The sequence below is a fragment of the Protomyctophum parallelum genome (genome assembly GCF_964188405.1).
Source record: "Protomyctophum parallelum genome assembly, chromosome: 1".
NCBI lineage: Eukaryota > Metazoa > Chordata > Actinopteri > Myctophiformes > Myctophidae > Protomyctophum > Protomyctophum parallelum.
The window spans coordinates 25,835,016-25,862,656 of NC_139697.1; the positions used below are offsets into that span (position 1 = coordinate 25,835,016).

The 27,641-nt window shown below is 43.0% G+C and overlaps 2 protein-coding genes across 2 annotated transcripts in view; both read right to left on the bottom strand.

Moving 5' to 3' along the window:
• The window catches only part of trappc9 (trafficking protein particle complex subunit 9), a 350,071-nt gene that overhangs the window by 118,085 nt on the left and 204,345 nt on the right, over positions 1-27,641 (bottom strand). Inside the window, exons 21-22 of the mRNA XM_083770949.1 lie at positions 15,097-15,238; positions 8,821-8,929 (exon numbers count right to left, since the gene is read on the bottom strand). Coding sequence (XP_083627075.1) covers positions 8,821-8,929; positions 15,097-15,238 — 251 coding nt within the window. The remainder of the gene's footprint in view (positions 1-8,820; positions 8,930-15,096; positions 15,239-27,641) is intronic.
• LOC310868843 (charged multivesicular body protein 6-like) lies at positions 15,842-27,533 on the bottom strand (the record flags this gene model as incomplete). Its single annotated transcript, XM_083779309.1, has 3 exons — positions 26,873-27,533; positions 17,554-17,709; positions 15,842-15,861 (listed from the first exon to the last, which is right to left on the bottom strand). The coding sequence occupies exons 1-3, from the start codon at positions 27,522-27,524 to the stop codon at positions 15,842-15,844; spliced, it is 828 nt and encodes a 275-aa protein (XP_083635435.1). The 5' UTR covers positions 27,525-27,533.

A 27,641-nucleotide genomic window follows, 5' to 3' on the forward strand; every position in this document is an offset into this window, starting at 1 on the left:
CCCATTTAGATCCGACGTCGAAATGAAAAAGAAATCTTCTAAATCCACTCGGTGCCGCACTATGAGCTTGTAGATTAGCTATTTTTCAATAGCTAAAGCATAACATAATGCTTAGAATACCAACAAGGGTTCCTGTTCAGAATGGGTTAAACACATTTCTTCCATGTAGCCCATGTTTTGTAATGGCATCATCTTGCTATTATGCCCGTGGATATACAGAGTGAACTTAACAATGATAAATTAATATGATAATACCTTTTATATAATGAATTATGTTTGTTATTTACAGCTAGGTAGAGTAGTGGGGCGAGATGGAAAACTTTAGCTGGTGGCATTTATAATTAAGGGCAACAGAGACTACATTTTATTGCCCTGAGACAGTATTCTGTAGGCTGGACCGTTTCAATGCTACTTTGATAACTTAGTGTTGTTGTGATATGCTTCATTATCTCACACTAATCAAAATATGAACGCAATAACATTGTCAATGAACATTTTTCTTGTAATTTCTTCATGGGAATTTTGTTTTTAATTCATGAAAAATGTTGCTTTTTCTTTGGGGGGGGGGGGGGGGGATGTTTTGAAATAATGAAAAACAAAATGTAGGAAAGGTTTGGGAACGTCAACAACATGAATGCAACATCACCTGTCTGATTCCATGCATTCCTGTAGCGTTGCGGCTCCCCAGTGATTTCCATAAAAGCACTCATTAAAAAGAAAAAACGAAAAAAAGATAAAAGATGCTTCCTGCCCACCGAAGCGTGAACACGCTCTCTGAAGTGGCGGCGTGCATTTCACAGCAAGTACACGACCCTACACACCATGCTAGGAATTAAATGAGACATCAGCATCTCAAAGACAAGAACGGCTTTGTACTGAATGCCGCGGATAGAGAAAACAAGACCTCCCTCTCTCGCCATCATATTTGTGTGTGTGTACAATGAAGCATGCATGCATTTCCATAATTATGCGAGCACATGGGGGGAGGGGGGTAGAAAAGTATAGTCTAAACTATAAAAGAGTAGTGCTGCTAATTGGGAGATGACTTGCATTGTTTATTTGATCGTTGCAATGTTTTTTTTAAGTGAAAGTAACAATTCCATATGATAATTATGTTAGGTACAGTATACGTGAAAAGGCCTCTATTCAAAATGTTACTAGAGTAAAGATATTCGCATCAAATGATACATTCAGTCATTTTTTTTCTTAAAAAAAAATAACAGATCTACATGCCGCTTTAGTTGTTTATTGGCAATCATGTAGTGAATGTGTGTACAGTACTGCAGCTCCACAGGAGCCATGGCGAGAGAGAGGGCCTCTGAGGTGAAATTATATCCTCATGTCCCCACTTCTCTTTCTCTGCATTCGATAATAATAAACTGGGAAAACAAACACACAAAAAAAGCCAAAGTGGTTTCTGGCCCTTTCCATTTATTGGACGCTACGCTATGCTGTGTGATCAATTATTCATAGGGCAGCATTATGAATGTCTGCTTTCTGGTCGTCTAGGCACTCGTCTAGCATGGCCACTGAAGACAACACTGCAGCGCTGAATGTTTAATGGACACACAAAGGAAACACGCCATTTTTCGGGTCATCCATTTGGCCAGTGGTGTAAACTGTAAAGTACATGTACTCTCAGGTACTGTACTTGAGTACAATGTTGACGTGTGCTTTACTTTACTGGAGTATTTCCAACGTTCAATACTTTTACTTCTACTCCACTGAGGCAAATATTGCACTTTGTTTTGTATTTACTCCCACTAGAATTATTTGAAAACTTGAGTTACTACTTTGTACATTTGAATTATTATTACAAAGCATACATCACCCACTTGTCTTTAGCCCTATTTAAACCTTGGCTATTTGAAAATATATAGCCAATCTAGGCAGCGAGATGCGATGCGACACATTGTGAGCTTATAGATCCACAAGTTTAAAAAGATTTTAATAATGGGTTTTTTTATTACTGGACTTTTACTTGTATCAGCGTGTTTCTACATTGCGGTATTGATACTTTTACTTAACCCATTCTGGGTGGGAACGCCTTTTGGTGCATTATGTTATACTGTACCGCGCTATGAGCTTGTATAGGTCTGCTATTTTTGAAAAATCGAGAAAATGTGGCGCAAATCTTTATATATTCTTTCAACTCATATCTTTGCTTCTGGAGGTCCCTGGAACAACACATTTTCAGATGGGGGTCGACGGCCAAATACAGATATTGTTTCCTTTGACATGAAAAGGTTTGAGCACCACTGACAGAAACATGAGGTTTTTAAGAAAACAGCATTTAGAAGGCATTTGTAGAATCAACCTCAGGTCTAAATGGGATAAAGTATTGGGTATGAGTAAAATGTAAAATGTCACAAGGGGGCGACAGCCCCGACTTGCAGGTGCGGATTCAATCACGGAGTCAATTCATTAGGTGTAAGTGCAGTGCAGCGTGCTCAGCACAGGCAGCCCTGCTGCTGATATCCACAGAGGAAAAGGAAAAGCCCGGGAAAGGTCACTCCTCCCAAGAGCAAACTAATGTTCTTGTTGCGCGAGCTGCAGAGTCATCAACAGTGGTGGAAGAAGTTTTTTTTAGTTAAGTAAAAAAAACTTCTGACCTGAGATCAGATTCTAAAAATGTCTTCTACATCCTGACAGTTTTCTGAAAAAGCTATGTTTCTTCGATTTTCAAAAATAGCAGACCCACAAGCTTTGAGCTTGTAGATCTGCTATTTTTCAATAGCTAAAGCATAGCATAATGCTAACACCAAAAGGGGTTCCCGCCCAAAATGGGTTAACCACTTAGACCCTATAGTTGGCAGGACTCGCTATAGAGTCTTTTTCAAGTTTCAAGCTCACATCACGTGTCTGTTTTGTATTATTATGTTTTGCAATACCACAATATACAGTAGAAATACTCATATATACTAAAAGTACTGTATTCAATATTTTCCTGGAGTAAGTTACTACAAGGAGGGGCGGCGGGGCCTACTCCAAATCTTTGTGTGATGGGACCTTTTTGTCCCCCTTTCACCAACCACACTAGGAAAATACACATACACATGAATCATTAAAATATTCATGTATAACTATTATACAAACAAGCAAACAATAACTTACACAACACTGACGATATAGCGGCGAGCGCTGTCAAACAAGTCTATAAAAGCGATCCGTGAAATCAATTACATTTTTAATCTGCAACACACTTCACTTGTGTGCAATATGAAGAAGGGGGTCCTTGCTTCACGTCTCTCTCAGCTAAGAAACGCATTGAAGAACCCTGCACCCGGCCGGGGCTGCGGGTCGATTTGCAAATAAGCATGCAGTGCAATTCTTGGCGTCAATGAGGACCAGGATCTGTGTCGCCCCACCAACTTGGACCGAGTCAGCCTGGTGCATATAGCGACGACGTGCACGGTCTCGTCTATTCAGCTGTTTCTGCTTTACATACAGTAATTATGTTACGCATGTCTGTTTTACTTTGGCATGAATCACTCAAGCTGGGTTAACGTCTTATAGAATGGTTTATTTATGCATTTTAATCCACACGTTGACAATATTGTGGTTAAACGCATTTCCCGCCCCCCTTCATAAAAGTGTTACTGATGATTAGACTCATAGATTATTACACATACACTGACTGTACTGCCAGGTTGTGTTTGGCTCATTGTCGGACATAATAATATAATAATATTTAAAATTGATATAATGTACAGTGCATTTGTGAGTACCCAAAGACACATGGGACGTGACGTTTGAGGTAGGGCGGGGGAGCTACATTGTTCAGTGCCTTCTAGGTGTTAGTAGTAGTATTATAGGGCCAGATTCACAAAGCCGTTTACGCTCATATCGTTAGCGTAACGGACATATACGAGCGTTCCCAACGTGACGTGTGGAATTCATCATTTGAACTTGGCCGTGGCGTTGGCGGACGTTGGTCGTAAAATGCGCTAATTTCCAAGTCAGCTCGGAGTGTGTATATTTACTTAGAATGCTCTAGTCTTAATGCTGAATATTGACTCAACATGAAGTCCCCAAACCTCAAATAAAATATGTACTGTATATAACATTGGTTAGCACATCGAAATAGATCATGTATCGTGCAGCCTGCGCTTGTATGCCTACAGTATATATACTGTATTCTATGGTTCACAAACATGACGGTCTGACAGACAGTCACTAGAGCTAATTATATATATATATAAAATCATTGAATGGCAGTAGCGTGTTTGCACTTTGCCAGTTGGCCAGTCAAAGTTTTAAGGCAGCTCACCTCTCCAGCGCTCTCCTCCAAAAGAACACACACACACACACACACACACACACACACACACACACACACACACACACACACACACACACACACACACACACACACACACACACACACACACACACACACACACACTCCGTTTGTGACTTTTAAAATATGAGCTATAATAAACCAAATAGCTTCTGCTTTCCTTAAATCGGTGAGTTGATTGGTCTAGTCTTCCTGTTGCCACGTTATCCCACAAAAGCACCTGTTTTAATACCTCCACTGCCGTTTTATTGGTCTCCTCTCATCCCGACTTAAAACTTTGCCAACCGTAACAAATGCACACTTTTTAACCCATTCTGACCGGGCACCCATTTTGGTGTCGGCATCATGTTATGCTTTAGCTATTTAAAAATAGCAGATCTACAAGCTCATATCGCGCCACCGAGTGGCGCGATATGAGCTTGTAGGTCTGCTATTTTTGAAAAATCGAAGAGCGACTGACATTTTTAGAATCTGATCTCAGGTCAGAATGGGTTCATCAGGACCAGTGTGTGTCCGGCGGAAACCTCGTATGAATCTGATCTCAGGTCAGAATGGGTTAATTAACTCAGCGCCAGTGAAAGGCTTCCCAATTCTAGCGAGGTTCCATGAAACAAGCAACATATATTATTAGGCAGCTGGCGTGCTCTTTCTTGTGCAGGTGTTGATTTAGTGATTCCCAACCTGTGGGCTAAACAATGATAAACAAGAACTTAAAATATACGATGCTAGTTGATCCAATAAGCCAGAACACAATCGATAGATCATTAGAGTAATCATGCTCTGAAGCACAAACGCTTTGAGGATTTTAGACTGACAGAAAAGGTTGGGAACCACAGCTCAGTGCAGTCAAATGATGAGACACATTTCCTGATCCTGTCTCGCGTAGCCATATAACTATTCCACAATCTCCGAATGCTATTTAGAGTCTGGACGTATAGCCCCCATGAGCTGAGTAAGGAAACTGCCATTTCCGTTCACGGAAATTTATTTTAAAATATCTTTACATTTTATTTTTGTATTTTCTTTTCTACTAAGCAACAAGCTATATAATATGCTTAGATGATTAACATGATTTATATTTATATTAGAATAGATGTGCACGACTGTAAAGACGAAACGGAAGTGGGGAGGAGGCTCCACTTCCGCTTTATCGCTTATGCATCACAGCTCTTTCGTTGGTCCAGACATTTGGAAATTGCGAGAGGCAACAGTCTGGTAACGCAAGACTATGCTTTCTGTGACCAGACAATATACAAAAACACAAGATGACGTCGGTCAATTGTACCACGGGTGAGGTCCAAACAAAATGGCATCATGCTTTTCATGTGACGCGTTGTTCCATTTAGTTGACATGCCTTCATGCACTTCATGTCATGGTAACCCATGAAGACCTGGAACGAATGTGTGTCACTTTAGCTTTTAACCACTTGTATTGAAAAAATAGCAGATATTCAAGCTCATAGCATGGCACCGAGTGTCGCACTACAAGCTTGTAGATCTGCATTTTTTTTAAAGACCTTGAAAACGCGTGAACATCTTTGAATAATATTCTTTCACAGGCTCACAGCAAACGTTTTTAACACATTCCTTTGCTTCTGGGGGGATCCCTGGAACAACACATTTTGAGATGGGGGTCGGTGTCCAATTGCATATAATTTGTGGGTTCCTTCACCTGAAATAGTTTGAGAGACACTGATATAGAAACTTTTTTTCAGAAAACTGTCTTTATAGGTTTAAGACAGGGGTCGGTGTGGGCCAAGCAATTGGCTCTGGTGGGCCGGACCTGGTTCCCTGGCTGGCTAGTGGGCTTCTGTGCTCTAAAAGGTGTATGTCGTGCTATAGTGTTTTGTGTGTGTTTGTTTATGGAAAGCGGTTGATAGGCCACTAGAATGCTGTAATTTGCTGTTATATTTCTTTGATTTACTGTTGGTCGGCTGGCCGGGCTAGTCAACAATATGTTGCACACAACACACTGGTGCAACATATTGCACTTAATATTGCATGGATTAAGTGCAATATTCACACACACATGCATCCCTACTTTCTACCCAACCCAAATTTCTGTCCAAAACAACAGTGTGTTCTCCTTGTGTTTTGGTTGAGGGCTCCGTTTGTTTTACTAAAGCAAGGAAGAGCAGTTTTATTTGCCCAGCCGATTTCATACACCGAGGCAATCCAAAGTGCTTTACAGAGTCATAAAGCTACAGTAAAGATAAAGGATTTACAATTAAGCAGTGCGTCCTGGATCCAGGCCCCATGAATAGTGATTTATGTGGTCTGGAGACCAGGCTATTGGCTCTCCAAAAAGCACTCGATCATTGGAAAAACGGTGCGGAGGCGCCGAATACAAACTTTTGGCACAAGCCATTATCAGTATCGGGACGTCTACAACCGGGGACCCCCATGGGGTAACTATTTTAATTTATACTTCAGCAATTAAAAAAAAAAATATATATATATATATAGCAAAGCTCAATTGTGATCGTGATCAATTATAACAATCTTATCCTATGGGCATCCCCTGGCACAAAGCATTTTCAAATGGGGGTCCACGGCCAAACACATATCGATTTGAGGGTCCTTGACAATCATGTTTGAGAACCACGGCGGTATACAGCTGAGACGCCAGTGCAAAGGAACCTCGTGACTACGGCATGTAATCTCTCCACAAGGACTCCACAGAGCTGCTAAAGAACATTAAAAGCATCCGGTTGGCCTAATGATTTTAGCCACAGGGGAGTTGCTTGGAGTATATGCCCCGTAATTGCGCCTGCATGTGATAGTCCTGGCAACCCAGATAGATGCATTCTAACGCGCTCACACACACACACACACACACACACACACACACACACACACACACACACACACACACACACACACACACACACACACACACACACACACACACACACACACACACACACACACACACACACACACACACACACACACACACACACACACACACACACACACACACACACACACACACACACACCAAACGGCCTCGTCATCAGCCAGGCTTCCTCACAGGGCCCAGACATGTCAAGGGTGGAAACAGATTAAATCCATCATCTGGAATGTATTTTTATTCGTATGATTATCAAACAAAGTCAAGTTGATAATGTGGTTTCCATGTACAGGGTATGTATGGTACACTGCACTTCATAACGTTGTGAGCTTTCATGGCACGCATTAACGCCAGTGAGAAAAATATTTGCCACCAGTTTGACATAGGCTGTATATTGGTTAATTGGAGTAGAATAATTGCTTTGAAAATACTACTGTATGTGGCAAAGAAAAATCAATAAACATTTTTTTTTTTTTTTAAAGTTTGACATCGCTGCTTTACGTCAAATCTCTTCAGCAAAAACAGCCGGCCTACAAGCACACGCGATGTGGCATATCTGCCATTTTCTGTGAATACGGATGCTATAGGGTTCCAAGTGTTGATTTGTGGGTGAACGCGGCAAAGTGTTGTTCAGTCATATATCTCAATAGGCGCTTTACAAACCCCAAGACAAAGCTAATGTGCCATTCCACCTCACAGATTAGTCTCTCTCTCTCTCTCTCTCTCTCTCTCTCTCTAAAAGCACTAAAGAGATGGCCCAATTGACTCATCAAAACACCTGGTGACCTGGGAGACCACCACGGGGGCTTTGCAGATAATAAACCTCCAGTAAATCAAAATGTGATTTCAGAGGGTGATCACAGATGGTATGGCCAAAAGGAGAAACATTAAAAATAAATAAAGCTCACACGAATTCTATCCCTGTGTCCCTAAATTATTCTCTCTCACACACACACACATCCCCGGCTGCTTTCCGCAGCTCTCCCAAAATAATCCAAAGTCCATTATGAATGCAAATGAAAAACATGGCTTGAGACCAGCGCGAGGAACGTTTAGGCACAGACAAACAGGTGTGACACTGGTTGCCGATGCCAGGAGTCCCCGAGGGAGTTCCAGCGGAGGGGTCCCCAGCTAAACTAGTTGATATAGCATCAAAATCCAGTTTAACCACTTACCGTCATATCTTTATACTTTTTTGAAATACTTCAGGCACATTTTCACAAATGTCCCTGCAGGCTACAAATACTTTCCAATGGGGGGGTCAGTATGTCAAACACATAATACATTTGTGAGTCCTTGATATATAAAAGGACCCATGAATGATAAAAATATCATTAAAAAAAAATATATATAGACGGCAGTTGACACAGCAAACATCCAGACAATCGATCCTGGAAGCAGAGTTGCTTACTATGCTGCTCTGTCAAACAACTCTGTACATACAAGGTCCACAAGAGAGAGACAGGCGTGTTGGTCCTCGACGGGAGCACTCCAACGGATAAACAAATGTACACAATGGGCAGACACTTGCACGCCTCTTACCCAATACAGTCAACCGCACGCTCACTCGCACAAACACACACACACACACACACACATGCACACGCACCAGCTCCCACGTATAAACAACAAAAGCAGGGGCTCTCATAGGGAGCCATGGACTCACCCCACTGCAGAGGTGCCAGCTGCAGGTGTTCAAGGACCAGCTGGTTGAGGACTCCCTCCACGCTGGCTTCCCCGTGGCGCCTCAGGGACGGGTGGCAAGAGGTTAAGGACTACAGACGGCATGGAGAGGCGGTGGAGCAGGTGATGCTCCTTATGTAGGTTAAGTAACATCTGCTGTGTGTGCGTGGTTATTACTCCTGGGCTACAGTGAAGAAGAGCATGACCCTGAACTGAGTGGGTATAATAGACCCTCAATAAAAAAACACAGATCAACAATGATTAAAAATCCATGATTATGCGGTTTAAAATCCTTAATTATGTGGGCTAAAATCCTTGATTGATGAAATATGTGGGTTTTTATGTCATTTTATGCTATACTATAGCATAAAATCTAATACACTTTGGATAAAGGCACTATATATAAATGCAGCATTCACCATTCATATTGCTGATATACAAACCAAAATTGCATGGCCATAATCCTGCAAGATCTGCTATTTCCAAATATCCAAAGGCTTCATTGGTGCATTGTGTGTTTTGTAATGATAATCTGGTGGAAATCAACAGTCTACCTCGTCATATATCCACGTAGACATCTGCAATATCCTTACTTTAACGTATATCAACAATCTCTAAAAGGAGGTTGGGACGGAGGTCTTTCTGCTACAAAGCTTCCTCTATCTTCCTCTATCTCTTAGATTAGATCTACTTCATACTTTGGGTCGCTTCAGGACTTCCCTACATTCACATCTTGATTCAACTTGTTTATGCTTCTGAAGTGACAGTACCCGTAAGGAGAACCAATGGATCGTGGTCCCAGCCGCCCCTCTAGAGTCTAGAGTCTACTCTGGACCAGAAATCACGCTGGCTGGGCCAGGCTATCCCTTCAATAACAATCTGAAAAGTCCTTTCCCTTTGGTGTGAGACTTCATTTCATGGGTTGCCGTATGGCTGTCAGATCAGATGTGAGAGCTGGTAGCCAGCTATGAAAGCCATGAAAGCCTGAACTATTTAAAGAGGAATAAAAATGCATTTTCTAAGCCATTACCAATACCGCGGGCCAATCATTATCATTGAGCTTACATAAGAGGGGCTTGCAATCCTCAAGGAAACAAGCTACTTCTTTCACATCTCGTAAAACACACACACACACACACACACACACACACACACACACACACACACACACACACACACACACACACACACACACACACACACACACACACACACACACACACACACACACACACACACACACACACACACACACACACACACACACACACACACACAAAAATCACCATCTCACCTAACCCTTGATGGAGTCATTAGTTCTGTATTATGCATTAACATCATAGGCCTGCAGTTATACAGTTATGTGCAGAGGTTGAGGGGGGGGGGGGGTTGCTACGATTCTCAGTATCCAGATATTCCGTAGGGACGGTTTTATTAATGTTTGTTTTGAATAAATCAAGATCTCTTCTAATAAAGACGTTTCAGAACGATGCTTGGGATTATTAGAACAAACGGCGGTTCAGTTCAGAGGGAAAACACGTTCTTCTTGCCGAGTTAATGAATTTAGCTCCTCACAGTACAGTGTGCAGTCTCTCAGCTTATTGAGCCTATTTGCAGTGTGTATATTATACTGTATTATGATGTCCGTGCAATAAAGGCGATTACAGTAAACGGCTTAGAGGTGACAGGAAAGGACTTTGTGAATGTTTGCTTTCTATGGCTGAGCGATATGACTTCATTGTTTATTCAATGTCACGAATATTACAAACTTTTGCCTCGATTAAGATTTGGAAAGCATCTTTTTTATAGTGAGAATAGCACATCTACAAGCTCACGGTAAGCTTGTAGATTGTAGATTATTTACAGTATGACACCATTGCACACCATACACACAGTATAATAAAGGGTTATACAAAATCTATTAAAATAGAAGATGAGATCAACAAGCTCACAGCACGGCACGATGTGGCGCGTTTGTGAGCTTGTAGATCTGCTATCTCACGAATAGACAACGTATGAAATAGGCTGGGCTTCATTGGTTGTGTTTTGTAATAATAATCTACTCTAAATCAACACTAATTTGTAAGTAAACCTGTCAAATACTTGTAGTGGAGCAAAAATTACAATATTTTCTACTGAGAGTAGAAGTATAAAGATTTAAGTAAATTTTTAACAGATTGTTTGCTACAGTTTTCTATTTTCTCAGGCTTGGTGGTGCTGAGCGATTAACATTGGACTTTTGAACTTTTTCGGGGCCCACAGCGAGGGGCCTCTTATAGCGAGAATCACACCGCATAAATCAAAAGAAAGCCTAACTTGTCCACTTCAATTTAAAAAAAATATCATGATTTTACCATCTTCCATTCTGGAGATATTGACCTTTTTCTAACACCTGCTTTTGCCTGCACGCTGCTCGCTTGAAAAAACAGCAGAGATATGGAAGGTTGAAGTTGACAGACATTGACAGACAGATATAAAAAATGAACACAAATAATATCATATACATACTACACACTGAATGAAAGCCCTGAATGTCTACTTTTAGGAGGAAAACAAATACACATTGATCCCATGTACAGTTTGTCAGTAATTGGCTATTGAATGCAGCTTGCGCCCACCAGAGATAGTTCTTCAGGTCCATGCCTTCTCTGAAGTTCTCTCTGAAAAAGAGAATTTTAGACAAGGCATGGACCTGAACAACTAAATATTCACAAAATAAGGCCTATAGCGACATGTACATACTATATACCGTATGAAACAGAAGACTCTCTGCTTTCATAAGAAAAAAACTAATACTGTAATAATAATACAAATCACACCCCTGTGAAGTGAGCAGAGCAATGTTGCACTGCTCACTTCACAACATTGCACTGCTCACTTCACAGGGGTGTGATTTTTATTATTATTATTACAGTATTAGTTTTTTTCTTATGAAAGCAGAGAGTCTTCTGTTTCATACGGTATATAGTATGTACATGTCGCTATAGGCCTTATTTTGTGAATAATAGTTGTTCAGGTCCATGCCTTCTCTGGGCATGGACCTGAACAACTGCATTCAATAGCCTACTGACAAACTGTACATGGGATCAATATGTATTTGTTTTCCTCCTAAAAGTAGACATTTAGGGCTTTCATTCAGTGTGTAGTATGTATATGATAATAATTAATTTATGTTTATTTTTACATCTGCCTGTCAATCTCTGTGACTTTAAACCTTTATAACTCGCTATGATGATAACTTCATGATGATGATGATGATTATGCGCACATATCTGATCATAGTCTCAATCACAGTAACAGGGGGGGCAACCAAAGTCTTGATCAGTGTAGGCTACCTTCCACCGATCGTTTCAGAACGATAGTATAACGGTGAGACTTGTTACTGGATCGGTGAGTTTAGTGGTTGACATGTCTGGACATGTTTGGGCAAAGAAGCACAGAAGCACGTATCAGCGATGGAAAAGAGCTTCATCCACGGTATGAGAGACGCTAAGCCCGGCTGTGATCGACAAAATGACAACTCTGGCTTCCGCAGTTTAGGATGAGACATGTGTATTCGTTATACATTACAAACGGGTCGATGACGTCCCAGACGCCTTCATTGCGGTCTTATCACTGCAATTATAATGAATAAAAAGGCTACAATCACACAACGGATAGCGATGGCTGCATTGGCTGGTGAAGACGCGATGGCGATGTCCAACAAAAGACATGTAAAGCGGCCAGTTAGTTGATCATGGCGGTCCGTCGATAATGTCATTCGTTTCGCGTATCTGTCCATGACTCCGTGTGTGTTGAAAACGTTGTGAAATGCCGATCGTTGCAGATTATTCTTGGTTTATATACGGGCAGAGGGCAAATCGACACGGCTGCGTTATATCTTTTTCCGAGAATGAGAGAGGTGCAAGGCGATCGCATTCGCAAGGCGCAGTGGGGCCTGGGGGGGGAACTCAAACTGCCAAAGCGATCCGTGATGAGAAGACTCCCCCCACAAAGCTTCCTCGGGAGAAACCATGTAGAAACAGGAGGGGAGGGGGAATCGAGTGTATTCACACACTAGAGCATGGGTACGTCCATTTTAGATCCCCTGACATCTGCGTTGGTCTAATCCGTGCAGGCCGCCTCCATTACGTCGTAATGGATGCCGCCTGCCCGCATAGACCAGACCTATTTTCAGGAGGGGGGGGCTTTTAACTCCCGGATCACATACCGGATCTTTGTAGAGCCGATCGGTGTTACTTTATATGTTGTCCGGGCACGTATAAAGATGAAGTACAGTAATCATAAAAAAAAAACATAAAACATATAGATACGCTATGCGCATACCGTGATCGAGATATAAAAAGCGTATGGATACGTTTCCAGCATTTGATGTGTTAAGTAGTACAAATGGACACACTCAAGTAAAGTGAAAATACCTCAAAATTACAGTACAGTACTTGGGTATAGTAAATTACTTACCACCACTGCATATAGACAATGTCTCGTTCCCATTATAATATGGCAATACCCAGACACCAAGGGCAGCTGTTAATACACCTAATCCAATTCCAAGATAATAATTATTGTATTTGAAATATTACTAGAATCATCACTGCCTTTAGCAAACACAAAACACAGGCAGCACCTTTAATCTGCCCCAAAAAAGATTCAATTTGTATTTTCCCCGAAATGCTTTTTTTACTGGTGTCTTTTCTAGCCTACTAAAATTGATCCTTGGTGCATCAAAGGCTTTTATAGCAACCGCCTGCCCATTATAGTTTCAATGTCAGTGTGTGTGCTTTGAATTGTCTATTTAAGGGTCTGATATTATACTATGTTAGGTTTAGCGTTGTGCACCAGCTAATAGCCGGCCTACAAGCTCACAAATCATTGCGATGTGGCGCTTTGTGAGCTTGCAGATCTGCTATTTTCAGGTGCACAACACCAGCACGCAACCACGTACTGTAGATCCGGCCTTTGTTTGAATTTAATTGAAATTGAATTTGTCATCAGGTTCACACGCAGGCTATGTTGATGTTTCAACCCGTTATAACCCTACAAGGCCGAGGCCATTACACGATGACGACGGATAGAAACGGACGCTCATACGCGAGGCACGGGGGAAACAAAACACAGCACATTTAAACAATTAGCCTGATGATGTGTTGTGATAATGACCCACACTGATCCTTCACACATGTGACATTTTGGAATAATGTGTGAAAGGACGGGTGGCCGGGACATCAGGCTGTGGGGTCTGTTAACCTTTGATGAGGCATGATGCGAGCAGAGAGAGAATGGAAGCGGGGCCGGCGTAGAGGGGAGAAAATTAATCACACTTGTGTGAAGTGAGGAGCGCTCTTATCACACACACACACACACACACACACACACACACACAGAGCAAGTCACTGCGTTCTGTGCTGCCCTCACTCCATCACGTCTCTTGTAAATAAAACAAATGGAACAAATGAAAAAGTGCAATGTTTGTAACACAAAAGTAGTGAAAATAGCAGATCTTGATCAGCCTAATAGGCAAGACAATGAGTGTGTGCAGACACTGCATCCACACACAATACCACACACACACCTCCTATAGCCCAGAGGCCTGCCTGCTGATGTAGCAGCCATATACGCACAGATCCATTCACAAGACAGGAGACACCGTCCATACTGCGTGCGTAGGCCACTGCTGTTGATTGGAGCGGTGGATCAACATGGCCCGCATTATGGCTAGAAGAAGCACCAACTAAGCTATGCTTCCTAATGCACACTAGTACATTCAGATTTTCTTTCAAATGTATTGTTCAAATCGAGTTCATTTATTTGGTCTGATTATGATGATGTCAAGTATTGCTATTATATAAACTAGTCCTTACCCGTTCAGAGATAGATCATAGCCTGATATATGCATTTGGAGACAGGTGGTCTGCGGACGCCCAAGTGGTCCATGAAGCAAGCAAAGCACTGTCTCTGCCTCACTGTCTCTGTGTGTCTCTCTCTCTCTCTCACACCCACACCCAAGGTCGAGGTCGAGGTCGAGAGAGAGAGAGAGAGAGAGAGAGAGAGAGGCTCGCCTTGCGTCGTTCTCAAGAGATCGTGCATTAGACACACGCACACACACCCGTGTCCCGACTGCTGCTCCATGTTATGAACAGTTACACCCGGAAGGCGACGACATTCGATAGTGAACTGATACTGGTGTAACAGAACACGACGGGCATTAGCATAGCATTTACATGGAAGCATGCAGTGAAAAGGATATGATGCTCCAGACGATGCCCAGCTTGGAGTTGATCTGGCAGCCCTGGGCGTGCTGGCGAGCCTCCTCCAGCTGCCGGGGGCTGCTGAAGCGCGCTGTCTCCTGGTCCGGCTGGGGAAGGCTCTCAAAGTCAAACTTGTCCACCTGGATGGCCATCCTGCAGACAGACACAGCCGAAGACAGAAGAGGTCAATTAATAGGAAACATAAAAAAGTGATAATCACTCGTGACCCAGAAAAATGGCCCGTCCATTGTTCGGGAAACACTGGTGTATAGAACAGCCAGATGATTGACTAGTAACACAACCTCATCTTAACCACTGAAACCATATTATGGTTGAGTCCCTCAGGGCTCTATATTAAGGTGTCTTCTGTTTCCACTGTGCATTCAATAGTTCAAAGTTCAAAGTATTTCCCAGAACACGGGTGCTGGGAAGGGTGATATACTGCATGTGGGGGAACATGAAAACAACCTCTGCTCAGGGCCAAAACAAACATACTGTAGGCCATGAAAGATTTAAAGTGCAACAGAATATAAGCAAAGAGTATTCAAACTGTTTTATCCTATGTTGCCAGAGATTAAAAAGAAAGGACAATTGCGGCTGTGTTTACAACAAAAACACGACAATTTATATCAAACTCAAAGAAGGAATAACGTGTTGTTTTAGTCGTTTCTTGCTGTTTTTGGTGGTGCGGTTCGGAACATGTCTACTGGGTGCTGATATATAATGTATTATCTCGTGTAGTTAGAGGAAACATCCTCAGGCTCCAATCTTCCATCCTACGGTGTGAGAGTGTGTGATTTGTTTTTTTAATATTAACAGAAGCCAAGTCTGGTGGTTGCCTGGGGTCAAAACAAAGCCGTCAAAGCCGAGGCAGGATTCAATGTCGGGAGGGACAGGCCAATCTGAATGCAGACCAGACATACGCTAGTAGTACTACCATCAAATCCCCAAAGCCCCTTCGGCAATATTTACCCCGAGTTGAACGTGCCAATGAATTGTATGGAGCGGCGTTGTGTCTACAGTCGACATGGTGTTTCTGTGTGTGACTGAGTCAATGAAGACAGTTGGAAGGTGAGAGACACAGCTTTCAGGCCACGTCACGCCACCATATATGGTTGTCACTGTCAGTATGTCACACCTTGTGACTGTGACCTGTCCATTAAAACTCTACACGGGCCCACCCCAAAGTTATTAGTGCAGAGTTCTCAACATGTCCCGAAAATTAAGGCCGGGCCCTACCTGGGCCCTCATCAAACCCTGTACAATCAAGACACTGCCCCCGCTGCCACACGCGCGATTCATACTCCTATTTTAGAGCCGAATAAAAGTCGGTTCGGCTCTGTAGAGCCTACAATGTGACGTCATTTGAGGTTCGGGGGGGCGGGTACCATCCTAAAGTCGGCTCTTCGGTGCTACTGAAAATGTCTGACGAGGCGAAATCATTTCGGCACTACAGCAGTAAAATAGGAGTATGAATCGGCCCTTAGATCTCCATATATGGAGCTGACCTATTCTGACATTACATAATGATGTTTGTTCATTCATGATGATAAGAGCGCCCCTCACTTGCACACAGGTGTAATTTAATCAATGGAAACGGTAAATCAATATTAATTGATGGTTGATATTGATACAGCATGGATGGATACGTGTATTAGGGCCTTAACTCATTCTGGGCGGGAACCCCTTTTGGTGTTTTTTTTTTTATAACTTTGTTTATTGGTTTTTTTCACAGAAGCATTATTTAAATACTGAGTTTTAAAAATAATAAACATTAACAGCTTCTCTTAAATAAACCCCACAAGTATGACATAAAAGAGTAAACACATTGAATTTTCACCCCAAAGAAAAAGGACAACAGAAAACAAGACAAACAAACCTTAAATACAAGATCAGTAAAAGTTGAAAAATAAAAGGCAGACAAAAACAGACAAAAACAGTACACAACATCCTATACAAAAATCATGATACATCCATAATCCAATCCAATACATCCATACAATCCAATCATAAGCTACTTTTAAAACAAAAGTCCAGCAGACCTCACTCATCCCCAAGCAGAGACGGATTCAAATTCTGAATGAATTGAAAGAATGGACCCCATATCCTCCCAAACCTATCTGAAGAACCATTCAAGGAGTGTCTAATCTTCTCCAGTTTTACACAGTACAAGGTGTCCCTAACCCAATGAGTGTGAGAAGGGGAAGTGGGCGATTTCCAGTTGGTCAGAATTACTGGTCAGAACTCCTAGCTAACAGAGTACCCTTTTGGTGTTTTAAGCAATTATTGAATCACAAATATTTTTAGGGGTCCTTGACATGAAAATGTTTGAGAACTACCGACATAGAAACATGGGTTTTTCAGAAAACTGTCAAGATTCAGAAGACATTTTGTAGAATCAGTTCTCAGGTCTAAATGTGTTAATAATATTCTTTGAACTTTGAGCAAACTCCCCCCTGCCGCTCTACCAGACGGCGGCATATCACAGCGTGCATCAAGGACTCCCTGCGTCGTAAGCATGTTCAAGCGCTCGGAGACGTGAGACGTGACAGGTGCTTGGGTGGCTCTGCAAGGCCAGCGCTCTCTCATGACAGCCTCCTCAGACTGCAGCAGCACCTGCAGCGCTGTGGAGAATGAATGGGCTTTGTGTGATCCACTCCAACGGCTCAGTCACACCGCCGTGGGAGCCCAAAGCCCTCACATGATGGAACCTGTATACGCTGTCCAACTATGACGTCACATGACTGGACCCCCCACTAGTCACTGCTTGCTGCTATACCTCAAGCACATTGAGAGTAACTTCACTAATAATATTAATTAGGGCCGGGACTAATTGCGATTAATTTAGATTAATTAACTACAGAAAAGTTAATCGCGATTAACTACAGATAAATTAATCGCACCTTTTTTTTCACCGCAGAACTTTTCTCACTGGGCGCTTTTCTATAGTACTGAAAACTGGAAATAATAAAAAGTCACCCCATTTTGTGTTGCCTAGAACTGGAGGTCTGACAAAAAACAGTAACAATATGAAGTAAGTACAGCTTTGTGATGTCACTTAGATGTACTTGTTACTGTTACTATATTTTTTTCAGACCTCCAGTTCTAGGCAACACAGAATGGGGTGACTTTTTATTATTATTTCCACAACAGCTATATTAATGACAGTAAAATGTTGAAAATGAGTGGTAGTCACTATTCGTTGATTCACTGGGATACCAAAAAACATTAAAAAAAAAGGTTTCTCGCTGTTCTCGGGTTGAATATTGATATGCGATTAAAATGCGATTAATCTAGATTAATTAATCGCAAAGCCTCTGATTAATTAGATTATTTTTTTTAATCGAGTCCCAGCTCTAATATTAATAATAATATTACCTAGAAAAGTCGCAATTTTTAAGTGTGGTTGCCACAGTCGCTTACATAGGCCCCTCCCACTAATATTGTAAATATAGTACATTTTCCCTTTCCTGTGTGTGTGTATGTGTGTGTGTGTGTCTGTGTGTTTCACTGTCTTCTATTTGTGTTTAATTAGTGTACTTGGCATCTTTGCGTTGAAATCGGCTGCAGCTCTTTATGCCATGTGATGCTCACATACGAACGGACGGACGGACGCACAGACACACACAGTACGAGGATCTGACCGGCGGTGAGCGTTCGACCACCAGCTCGCCTTGTGCATTATTAATTAAAACATCTTCAAAACGAAATGAGCCAACATGTGGCAGCGAAAACGTCCCGGGTTTTTGTACTAGTGCGTCATGGAGAGCGATGGGTTTCACTTCAAAGGGTTGTAAACTGAGAAATAAGGAAGCATCTGGGATGACACGGCAGTGTCCTTTAGACTGCTGCCGCGTGATTTAGAACCGCGTGTGCTCCCATTGTTCCACACCACGGAAAACAAATGGACACAAGGTGACTTTGAGGTGAGCGGCTAACTGCAAATTATCTGGACATTCATCTCCACAGGAGGGCAGGCTGTGTGATGAGAGGTTTCTATAAAAAGCGAGCCTCGGTCCACTTCATGAAGCCGCTTAGTTTAGACGGAAAGCGTAAACACCCTCTTGACTTCAATTGATTTGTCGTTTGAAACGTTATTTGGAAGCTGTGGCCCCCGCGAGTGCACCGTGGCGGGCTATATCTCCCTTCCACTTTCCTCCGGGATCCATGTATCGATCTGTGTGCGCTCATCTTCGGATCTCGGTTCAGGGGCCACCGGTGATGGCTCCCCCAAGAGCCATTTCCAGATGCAGAGAGAGGGGCACGCCTGTCAGAGAGCCACTACATTAGCCCATTTAGGCCTGAAAATAAAAAGAATATAATTTATATTCAAAGATTTGTGCCGCATTTTCACAACTTTTCAAAAATAGCAGACCTACAAGCTCGTATGAGCTTGTAGATCTGCTATTTTTCAATAGTTAAAACACCAAAAGGGGTTCCCGTACAGAATGGGTTAGTCAAGGCACCCTGGAGTGTGTTCCCTCAATAGCTATCATCATCACCACTCAAAAGATGACATATCATACAAACACAGATTCTATGAACAGAACACTGTAGGCATCGACCAGGCAGGCAAAGAGGAAAGCCAGATTGTCAGGGGAGAGAAAGACACTCGAGACTTGAGAGGTAAAGTCCAATTATAGCACATTTTCACAGCTTGTAAGAATACAATTAAATGTATTTGTGCGTGTGGCGTGTGCGTGCGTGTGTGCGTGAGTGCGTGTATGCGTAAGTGCGTGCATGCGTGCGTGCGTGCGCGGCAGTTCTGCTTTATTTCGGATGGTGACAGTGAGACAGAAAACCTGGTAGAGAGGGCACCGAAATACAGTTCCCGTAATTGTTCGTTAACTCCTCTTTTCACGGAGTGGCTAGCTAGTCTGCCGTGTTGTGGTTGAGTGGTCAGATGGTGATGGTATGCTTAATACTTTCAAGAGGGCCCCATGATCTATAAAAGGCTAGGGCTCAATTACCCAGGCGGGTCATACCAAAGACTATACAAATGGGACCCAATGCCTCGCTGCTTAATTGTCACCCAGCATCACACTTGCAGTGTCATGTGCGGGGGTGTAAGTAGATCCTGGGCTGGGGGAAGTACCTGTGCATCATGCCCACCTCACGCTACAGAAACAGAAAGGCTCCTGTGCTATGGGCCCAAGTAGTAGCCCAAAGGCTACTTAGCTTAGTGCTTGTCTTGCATGTGTTTCTTAACTGTTGAAGTAATTAAAGAAATGAGACTGGAAGATGCACACAGCAACAGGCGAAGCAAACAACAGAGACTAATTACATCTCTTATCAATCTGAAAGGCCTCATTTCGTTCCTCTTAATGCGGTTGGACGGAGGGGTTGTGTGCGGGCAGCCGGGCACACACGGACGGAAACACGCAAAGACACATCAAAGACAGTCGGAAATGCAATTATCTTTTCACAGCCTTCCACAACAAAGCGGCGTGCTATTTAAATAACAATTAAGACCCTCCGAACAAAGGAAAGTACATGACTGCTTCTCCTGTAACTCACTCAGCCTTGTCCCACCTTTGAAGATTAGTGTCACTAAGATCATGTCACTGACTGAAGTCTCCGCTTCAAAATGGCTTCTGCTCTTCAGTGCCACTCAACGTCAGATGCACACAAAAGAAAATCACACACTGAGCCTAAAATACCTTGTTTTAGGGGTGTAAATAGCTCAATGTGACGACCCTGCGGCTGACAAAGGCCCAGGAATTGGTTTTCCCTCAGACAGGTAATTACCAAAGACAAAGGCTGGACCATTTCAAATGTCACGCCACCACATTCATGTTGACACCGCAAATGGGGCATGGTACTGAATGGGAGAACATGATCATTTACTGTCCGCAGACAGCGGGAGGAACGGTCTGCATTCATCTGAGTCTTGATTTCAAGATAAAAGGGGCTGCGCGTATAGAAGAAAGTTAATCAACCTGGGATATAGTTCATTGTCATCATCATAACCTTTATTTAAACTCAGAGTAGGCTACAATTGAGGGGCAGTCCCTCATTTTTAATGTAGCCAAGATACAGAGAACATCCGACTGTCTGCTTCAGAACATTTTCTGCAACCATTTGAGCCTAAAATCTCCCAGAGCTTTTGTACAGGCAGTACTCTTTAAATACAGGTTTAACCACTTAGACCCTAGCCTCGGAAACCCAGACGTTTTTATTTCCAGGGAGAAAAAAAAAGTCTGGGAGCGAGTCCACTTCAATTCGGCATAGAGTAGCGCAAACGTCGATCACTCTCTGCTGATTTCTGATCGTCTGCACCTTTGTTAAATTGACGCACACACACTCCTCTCTCTCTTTCTGTCACTCTAATTAATTAGTCTCATGTTGCGCAGCTGCATCTAGATTCTCCCGGCGGATCCTGCCGGGAGCTGCCTATGCCATATAAAGCATAGGTGGAATGTGATGTATGATGATAAGATCACCGCTCACTTCACACAAGTGTGATTTATTTTACCAGGGCCATGTATTTTAATTTTAGGTAGTTGGCAAAACTGACTCACCACCTCTCAGCACCTGGTGGTGCATTGTACAGATTACGCCATATCAGCAGGCTAATCTAACCCATTACTAGGTTTTTAATGACTACCGGTGGCTCTGGCGCTGGCCCTAATCCCCAGCCTATTCCATCTCCCTCAACGGCAGCCGTCCAAATGATAACAGCCTGGTTGAGGACAAAAGGGAAAGGGGTTGTTGTTGTTGGTGGTGGTGGTGGTGGTGGTGGACGTGGTGGGGAGAATAGGAAATACGATGGGACAAACTTTGTGGTGTCCTTTGTTCCGTGGAGTTCTGGTTCATACAGCACGACACAACAAAGGTTGTGCAGAGATGAGGGGTGATGGCCACAAGCCAGAGCACAATGTAGACATCTCCCCCGAGAGAGGAGCTGCTCAACACTGGTCTTTTTTAGAGTTGTCCCGATGTCCCGGTAAGAGTACAAGTACTTCATTTTCAGTACTCACCAATACAGAGTATACCGATACGAGTACTTTTTTATTTTTGTTGAGTAACCACTTATTTTACCCCTTTTTTCCTCAGATTTAATTTAATTGTCATGCCTTGTTACTTGTATTTTTACTGTAATGTTCAATTACCACAATAATACTAGCCTGAAATGATTTAGAAAAAAATATAATCTTTATTTTGCTTATTAGCAATGCAACGTTTTGTTCTAACTAGTGTCAATTTAATGTTTTGGTACTCAGGTCAGAGTATCGGGGCCGGTTCCGAGTACGAGTACTTGAGGGTATCGGCCTGAGTACCCGATACCAGTATCGGTATCGGGACAACTCCGATATACAGCTTTTGTACCCACACGTCTCATATTCGCCATCGACAATGAAAGGAGAAATCAGGCCATATGTCCGTCAATTATGAAGTACATTTGTGGCAACACAAACATTAAATGCCATTGACAAACATTTACGTCATATGTAGACGAGCAAATTGGCTAACCAGTCCCATCACATAATCACGTTGGTATGCGGTCAGGTTTTTAGCTGGCTCAGCCATGCATAGTCCACTATACTGTAGAGATAGATACTGTAATGAATGTACTGTATCTGTCTGTGGGCAGGAATATGCTGTGCCTGTGTGTGGATGAGTGAGTAGAGGACTATAGAGGTAGCCTATAGGCACTTTTGTTACGCTGTGATGCTTGACTGTTGTCTTTTAGCATCAGTGTATTTCATAATGTATTTTTGAAATGCAATGTGTTTTGTAATGGAATGTAATGTATTCTGCAAATGTTTTCATTTATTCCAGAATGGACTCTTGGAAGATTAGCCGAAAGGCTAAAAGAGATCCCAAATCAAATCAAATCAAATCAAATCAAATTAAAGCAGTTCATGAGATGATGTATGATGATGCATCAAGTAATGTCACTGTCAGACAGTCACAGACATCCGACCAGATCACATTGAAATGATCGAAAAGATTTGAAGACATGATCCAATTCTAACAGGATATGGAGATGGTGGCATGTTTTTTGCAGTCTGATTTGCAATTATAGCAAAACAAGTGGAAACAAATCTACGACACAAGATGTGACTCGAGTGACCATTTATCCACTCATTCACATGCCCAATAATACTATTGTAGAATCTAAGACCAAAACCTGAACTATAACACAAAATACCATCCCATCGAAGGTGAAAAGAAAGGACATTTGTGATGGCTTCTAATGGTGCATTCACACGGGGCAGATGCAAAAGATACAAAGACACAATTAAAGCTACACACCGTATTTGTAGCTTTGCATCTGAAGTTGAAACCAGCTCATCTTTTTTGTAGCTTTTTTGTATCTTTGTAGCCTTTGCAGCAGCTATACAAACGTTGGATGCATCTTTGCATCATCATGTCGCCGGCTTCCATTGAGAATGAATGGTCGACTGCAGTTTTGCATCTGCCCGTGTGAACACGCCATAATAGTCCAAGACCACTGCTACTTACTGTACTGCTAGACCATGGAGTGCAGTGGCTGCAGTGGAGAAGCCATGTTTTATGGCAGTACTAATATCACCCGCGGAGATGAGCCGGTCACGCTGAAATGACCCCTCCCTAATTAAATGCTGTGTTGCCTCAGACCAAAAGTACATGATAACTACGTTAAAGGAGGTTGGGGTCCACTCTGCCCGAGCACTGAAGCGGGAGTGAATCATCTCAATTGCGGACCCTCTGAACTGTGCTGTGGACAGCAAAAAAAGGAAAACCAAGCCATTTAAACATGCACGCGCACGCACACGTGCACACACGCAGACACACACGCAGACACACACAGATTGGTGATTGCAGGTGTAATTCCACTCGTGTATGGCACAAACATACCAAAAATACGTTAAATTGCAATTTGTCTCAAGTATCTTCATATTTCATCTTTTTTGTTTTCTTCCATAAATTACCACATTGTCCCGAATATAAGTCGACTCTGGTTATAAGACGACCCCCATTCTTCAAGACTGGGGGTAACATTGAATGTCAAATAATCTAGTCCCCAATTATAATACGACCCCGTTTTTTTTAAGGATATTTCCATTGGAAAAAATCGGGTATGGTAATACTATAACTATATTGTATACATCAAAAATATCAAAAGTAGCTATTCTACAATCATTGTGAGGTTGTTTTTCCTGCGCATACGCAAAATATTTCCACCCTATTTCAGTCACATGCTCTTGTGACTAAAATTATATCTACATTGGTCCATTGGAATTTTAAGATTTTTTGTTTTTTTGCTACTGCACATCTCCACTTTCATGTTCCAAAACCCTTTGCTAGAATACTTAACGGTACCAGGCAGCGGTGTCATTAACGTGGGAGACGCACAAGGCGAGAAAGCGAACGTAAATCATTCACAAAATGTCATGAAAGCACTTCTTGCTTCACTCTTTCTTTAACAGCAAGTAATTGTGTGATTTCACGGTGGGGTGTGGGGGACGTGTCTCGTGTCTCTCCATGTGTGCATGTGTTTGATTTCAGGCAGAGAGCTATATTTAGCTCACGTGCAGAGCTGCATGGGCGAGGGCTGCTGCCTCTGCACAGAACCAGAGCAACAAGCTATTTTTAGACTGCGGACTAACTCTTCGTAACCCCCGGTTACCAGCATCAGCAGAGCTCAATCCATATTCATCATCTCCCTCTCTCTGTGCGTGCGTGCGTGCGTGCGTGCGTGCGTGCGTGCGTGCGTGCCGGCTGCACAAACAAGCCTTCGCAGCCAATTAATTCACGGCAAATGATCATATCAAATCATATCTCCGTGCAGAGAGAAACGGCTACAAACGCAATTGGTGTAGTAAATCTAAATATAGGCTTGTTAGACAATGAGGACGGTTCGCACAGTTCGCTATGTATTTTTTAAAAGCATGAAGCTTTGTGAATAGTGTGCTGGTTAATTCAGGTGGTTAATTCAGTAACATATAGCCTTATGCATTGTGGGTGAACTGCAGCAATAAGGGCAATGGTACTACAGTGGATACGCAAGCGCGCACGCACACACGCACGCATGCACACACGCACACACACACACACACACACACACACACACCAAGCTCCAACTGAACGTCAGGTGTCAGTCAACCCGCCGCCACCCTTGGCCCTCTCTATCTCGCCCACTCACTGCCTTGCTCTCTCCCACGATGTTAAGTTACACCTATTTTATGTTAATAACCCGGGTAAAATGTGCAGCATTGGGAGGTAAAGGAAAGACACTTTAATTGTGAAGGGACGACAGGATGAGGAGGTGTTGTTGATAATTGTCGAGACTAGTAATGGCTGCGTGTGATATTGAACAGTCAAACTATTCGTATCAATACGGCTGTATCAACAACATAATTATGTCATAGGTACAGTATATGGGGGGTCTCATATTTGGTCTTGAAACGGGCCTCCAGATTCCTAAGGCCGCCCCTGTATATATAAACTAGGTAATATATACTGTATATATTCTCTTTTTCAAGTATAAAAATATGTACTGAGGCTATATAAGCAGCAGCAGCAGTTCCTTCACTATCCCTGTCGAGTTATTTCTGGCTGAGGGATGTGGGCGATGCTTCTATGAATACACTCCGTGATTAAAAAAGAAGAAACCAGTTATAAGAGCATGCACGTGAGTGAGCAGAGATCTGGATGTTCTAGCACCTAAATGCATCCATCACCGTCGGGGGACAGAGGTAGCAGATAGGGGGGGGGGGGGGGGGGGGGGACACAAGGAATGTGCATCACTCCATCTGCACCACAAATAGGTCCTCAACATAATATCACTTATCATTATCACTGTTCTGTGACACCTTATATGATATACTGTGGTGTGTGCAACACAGGACCGTGCAGAGTAATATAGTAAGAGAGTGGCTGGCAACACAAGCGTTGACTCCCATTGTAACAATGGAATGCGGAAGTGCTCATTCTAACTCAATGGGATAGTTCCAGCCATAGGAGCAATGTTTGGAACTATAGCCCATAGGCACCCGCTTTGCGGCGAGATCAAAGCGTGTCACTACTCTCCTACTCTGGGACTGTGCTACCTGTATATTTGAGTTACCCCCTATAGTTTGTTTGAATGTTGCAATGTTCTAGTCACACTTTCATTGTCTGTTGGGGACGGGCCCCTGCGGGGTGTTTATAGGACATTACTATTTTCACACAGAAAAGAGAACGCTCTCCCACTGATGCTGAGGAAATGTGATGGATATAGCGGTGCGAAGCAGGATACCAAAGCGCGAGGGGCTGGCACAGCGGTGGTACGGAATCTCAGCTGTCAGCCCGTATCTCTGTCACAAAGGCCCAGCATGGCCCCTTCTTCGGAATAGTGGACTCCCTGCTCACATGTGATTAGGGCCAGAAATTGTTCATTTTTCTGCTCAGGGTAGATATACAGTGCATGAACAGGCCAAACACAGAAAGATAAAAGGCCCCGCTGCATGGCGGTCTGAAGTGACGCGCCATGCCTACCATCACTCACTGCAGGCACACAAAGATGCTTAGAACTCCAGAGTATAAGAGTCATGCATATAGGGGGGACCTTCAAGCTGAGAACAAGAATGCATTGCTGTGTGTGTGTGTATACTTTATATGCTTTTTGACTATTAATACTACTATTGTTGCTTCTGCAGTGTATATTGTGCACATTCTTACATAGTTCAGGCTATTATTATTGTTTTTCTATGACTGTAACCTCACAGTAATTATCTTACTCTGTACAAAGTCAATCTATTCTATTCTGTACCATACAAGCCGTTCTGTTCGTTGGCTTTTGTATAGTCATCGGGTCACCAGAGGGGTTTCCGGCATGTGTCTGAGCTGCCAGCATCTTAAGCTCAGGCTTCTTCCTCGGCCGCTCCCTTTCTGGCCTCTTCTCCGGCCTCTCGTCTGGGATGTCCGGTAGGGCCTGGGAGGAGAGAACCTCACCAGGCTCCACGTCTCCCTGAGTAGTGATGATAGCCTCCAGCTCGGCCAGGACGGCGTCCTCGTCCTCCTGCGTCAGACACCCCGCCAGGATCTCGTCGATCTGCCTCTGGTACTCGACGGAATACTGGGTCTCGTCCATGATCCGTTCCACCTCCTCGATGGACATCACCTCGTGCATTTTCTTCAGACAGTCGTTTCCCACTTTGAGCCCGTCGATGACTTTTACTTCGATCTGGGCAAACTCCAGGTCCAGGACCATGCGCTCCACGTTGCTTATCTGGCCCTCCGTCTTGTCCAGGAGTTGGTCCTGGTAGCGCTTCTTCTTCAGCAGGAGCAGGGCCTTTTCTTTCTTTCCGCTCTTCAGTAAGTGCTTAGCCAGAAGTATCTCCTTCTCCAGCTGCAGATTGATCCTCTTTTGATATTGCCGTAGCTTATCTCGCTGTTGTTTCAGTTGCAGTATCGCCCGGTCCTGCTCTGTCACTCGAGTGCGTTTCTTCCGGCCAAAGATATTTCCCATAGTGAGACTGCATCCTAGCTACCACGCACACGTATGAATAAAATATGTAAGCACTCTGTAGTGGGTAGTGTCAAACTGATATCTGTCTTCATTGAATCGTATACTGGCCTTAAACCC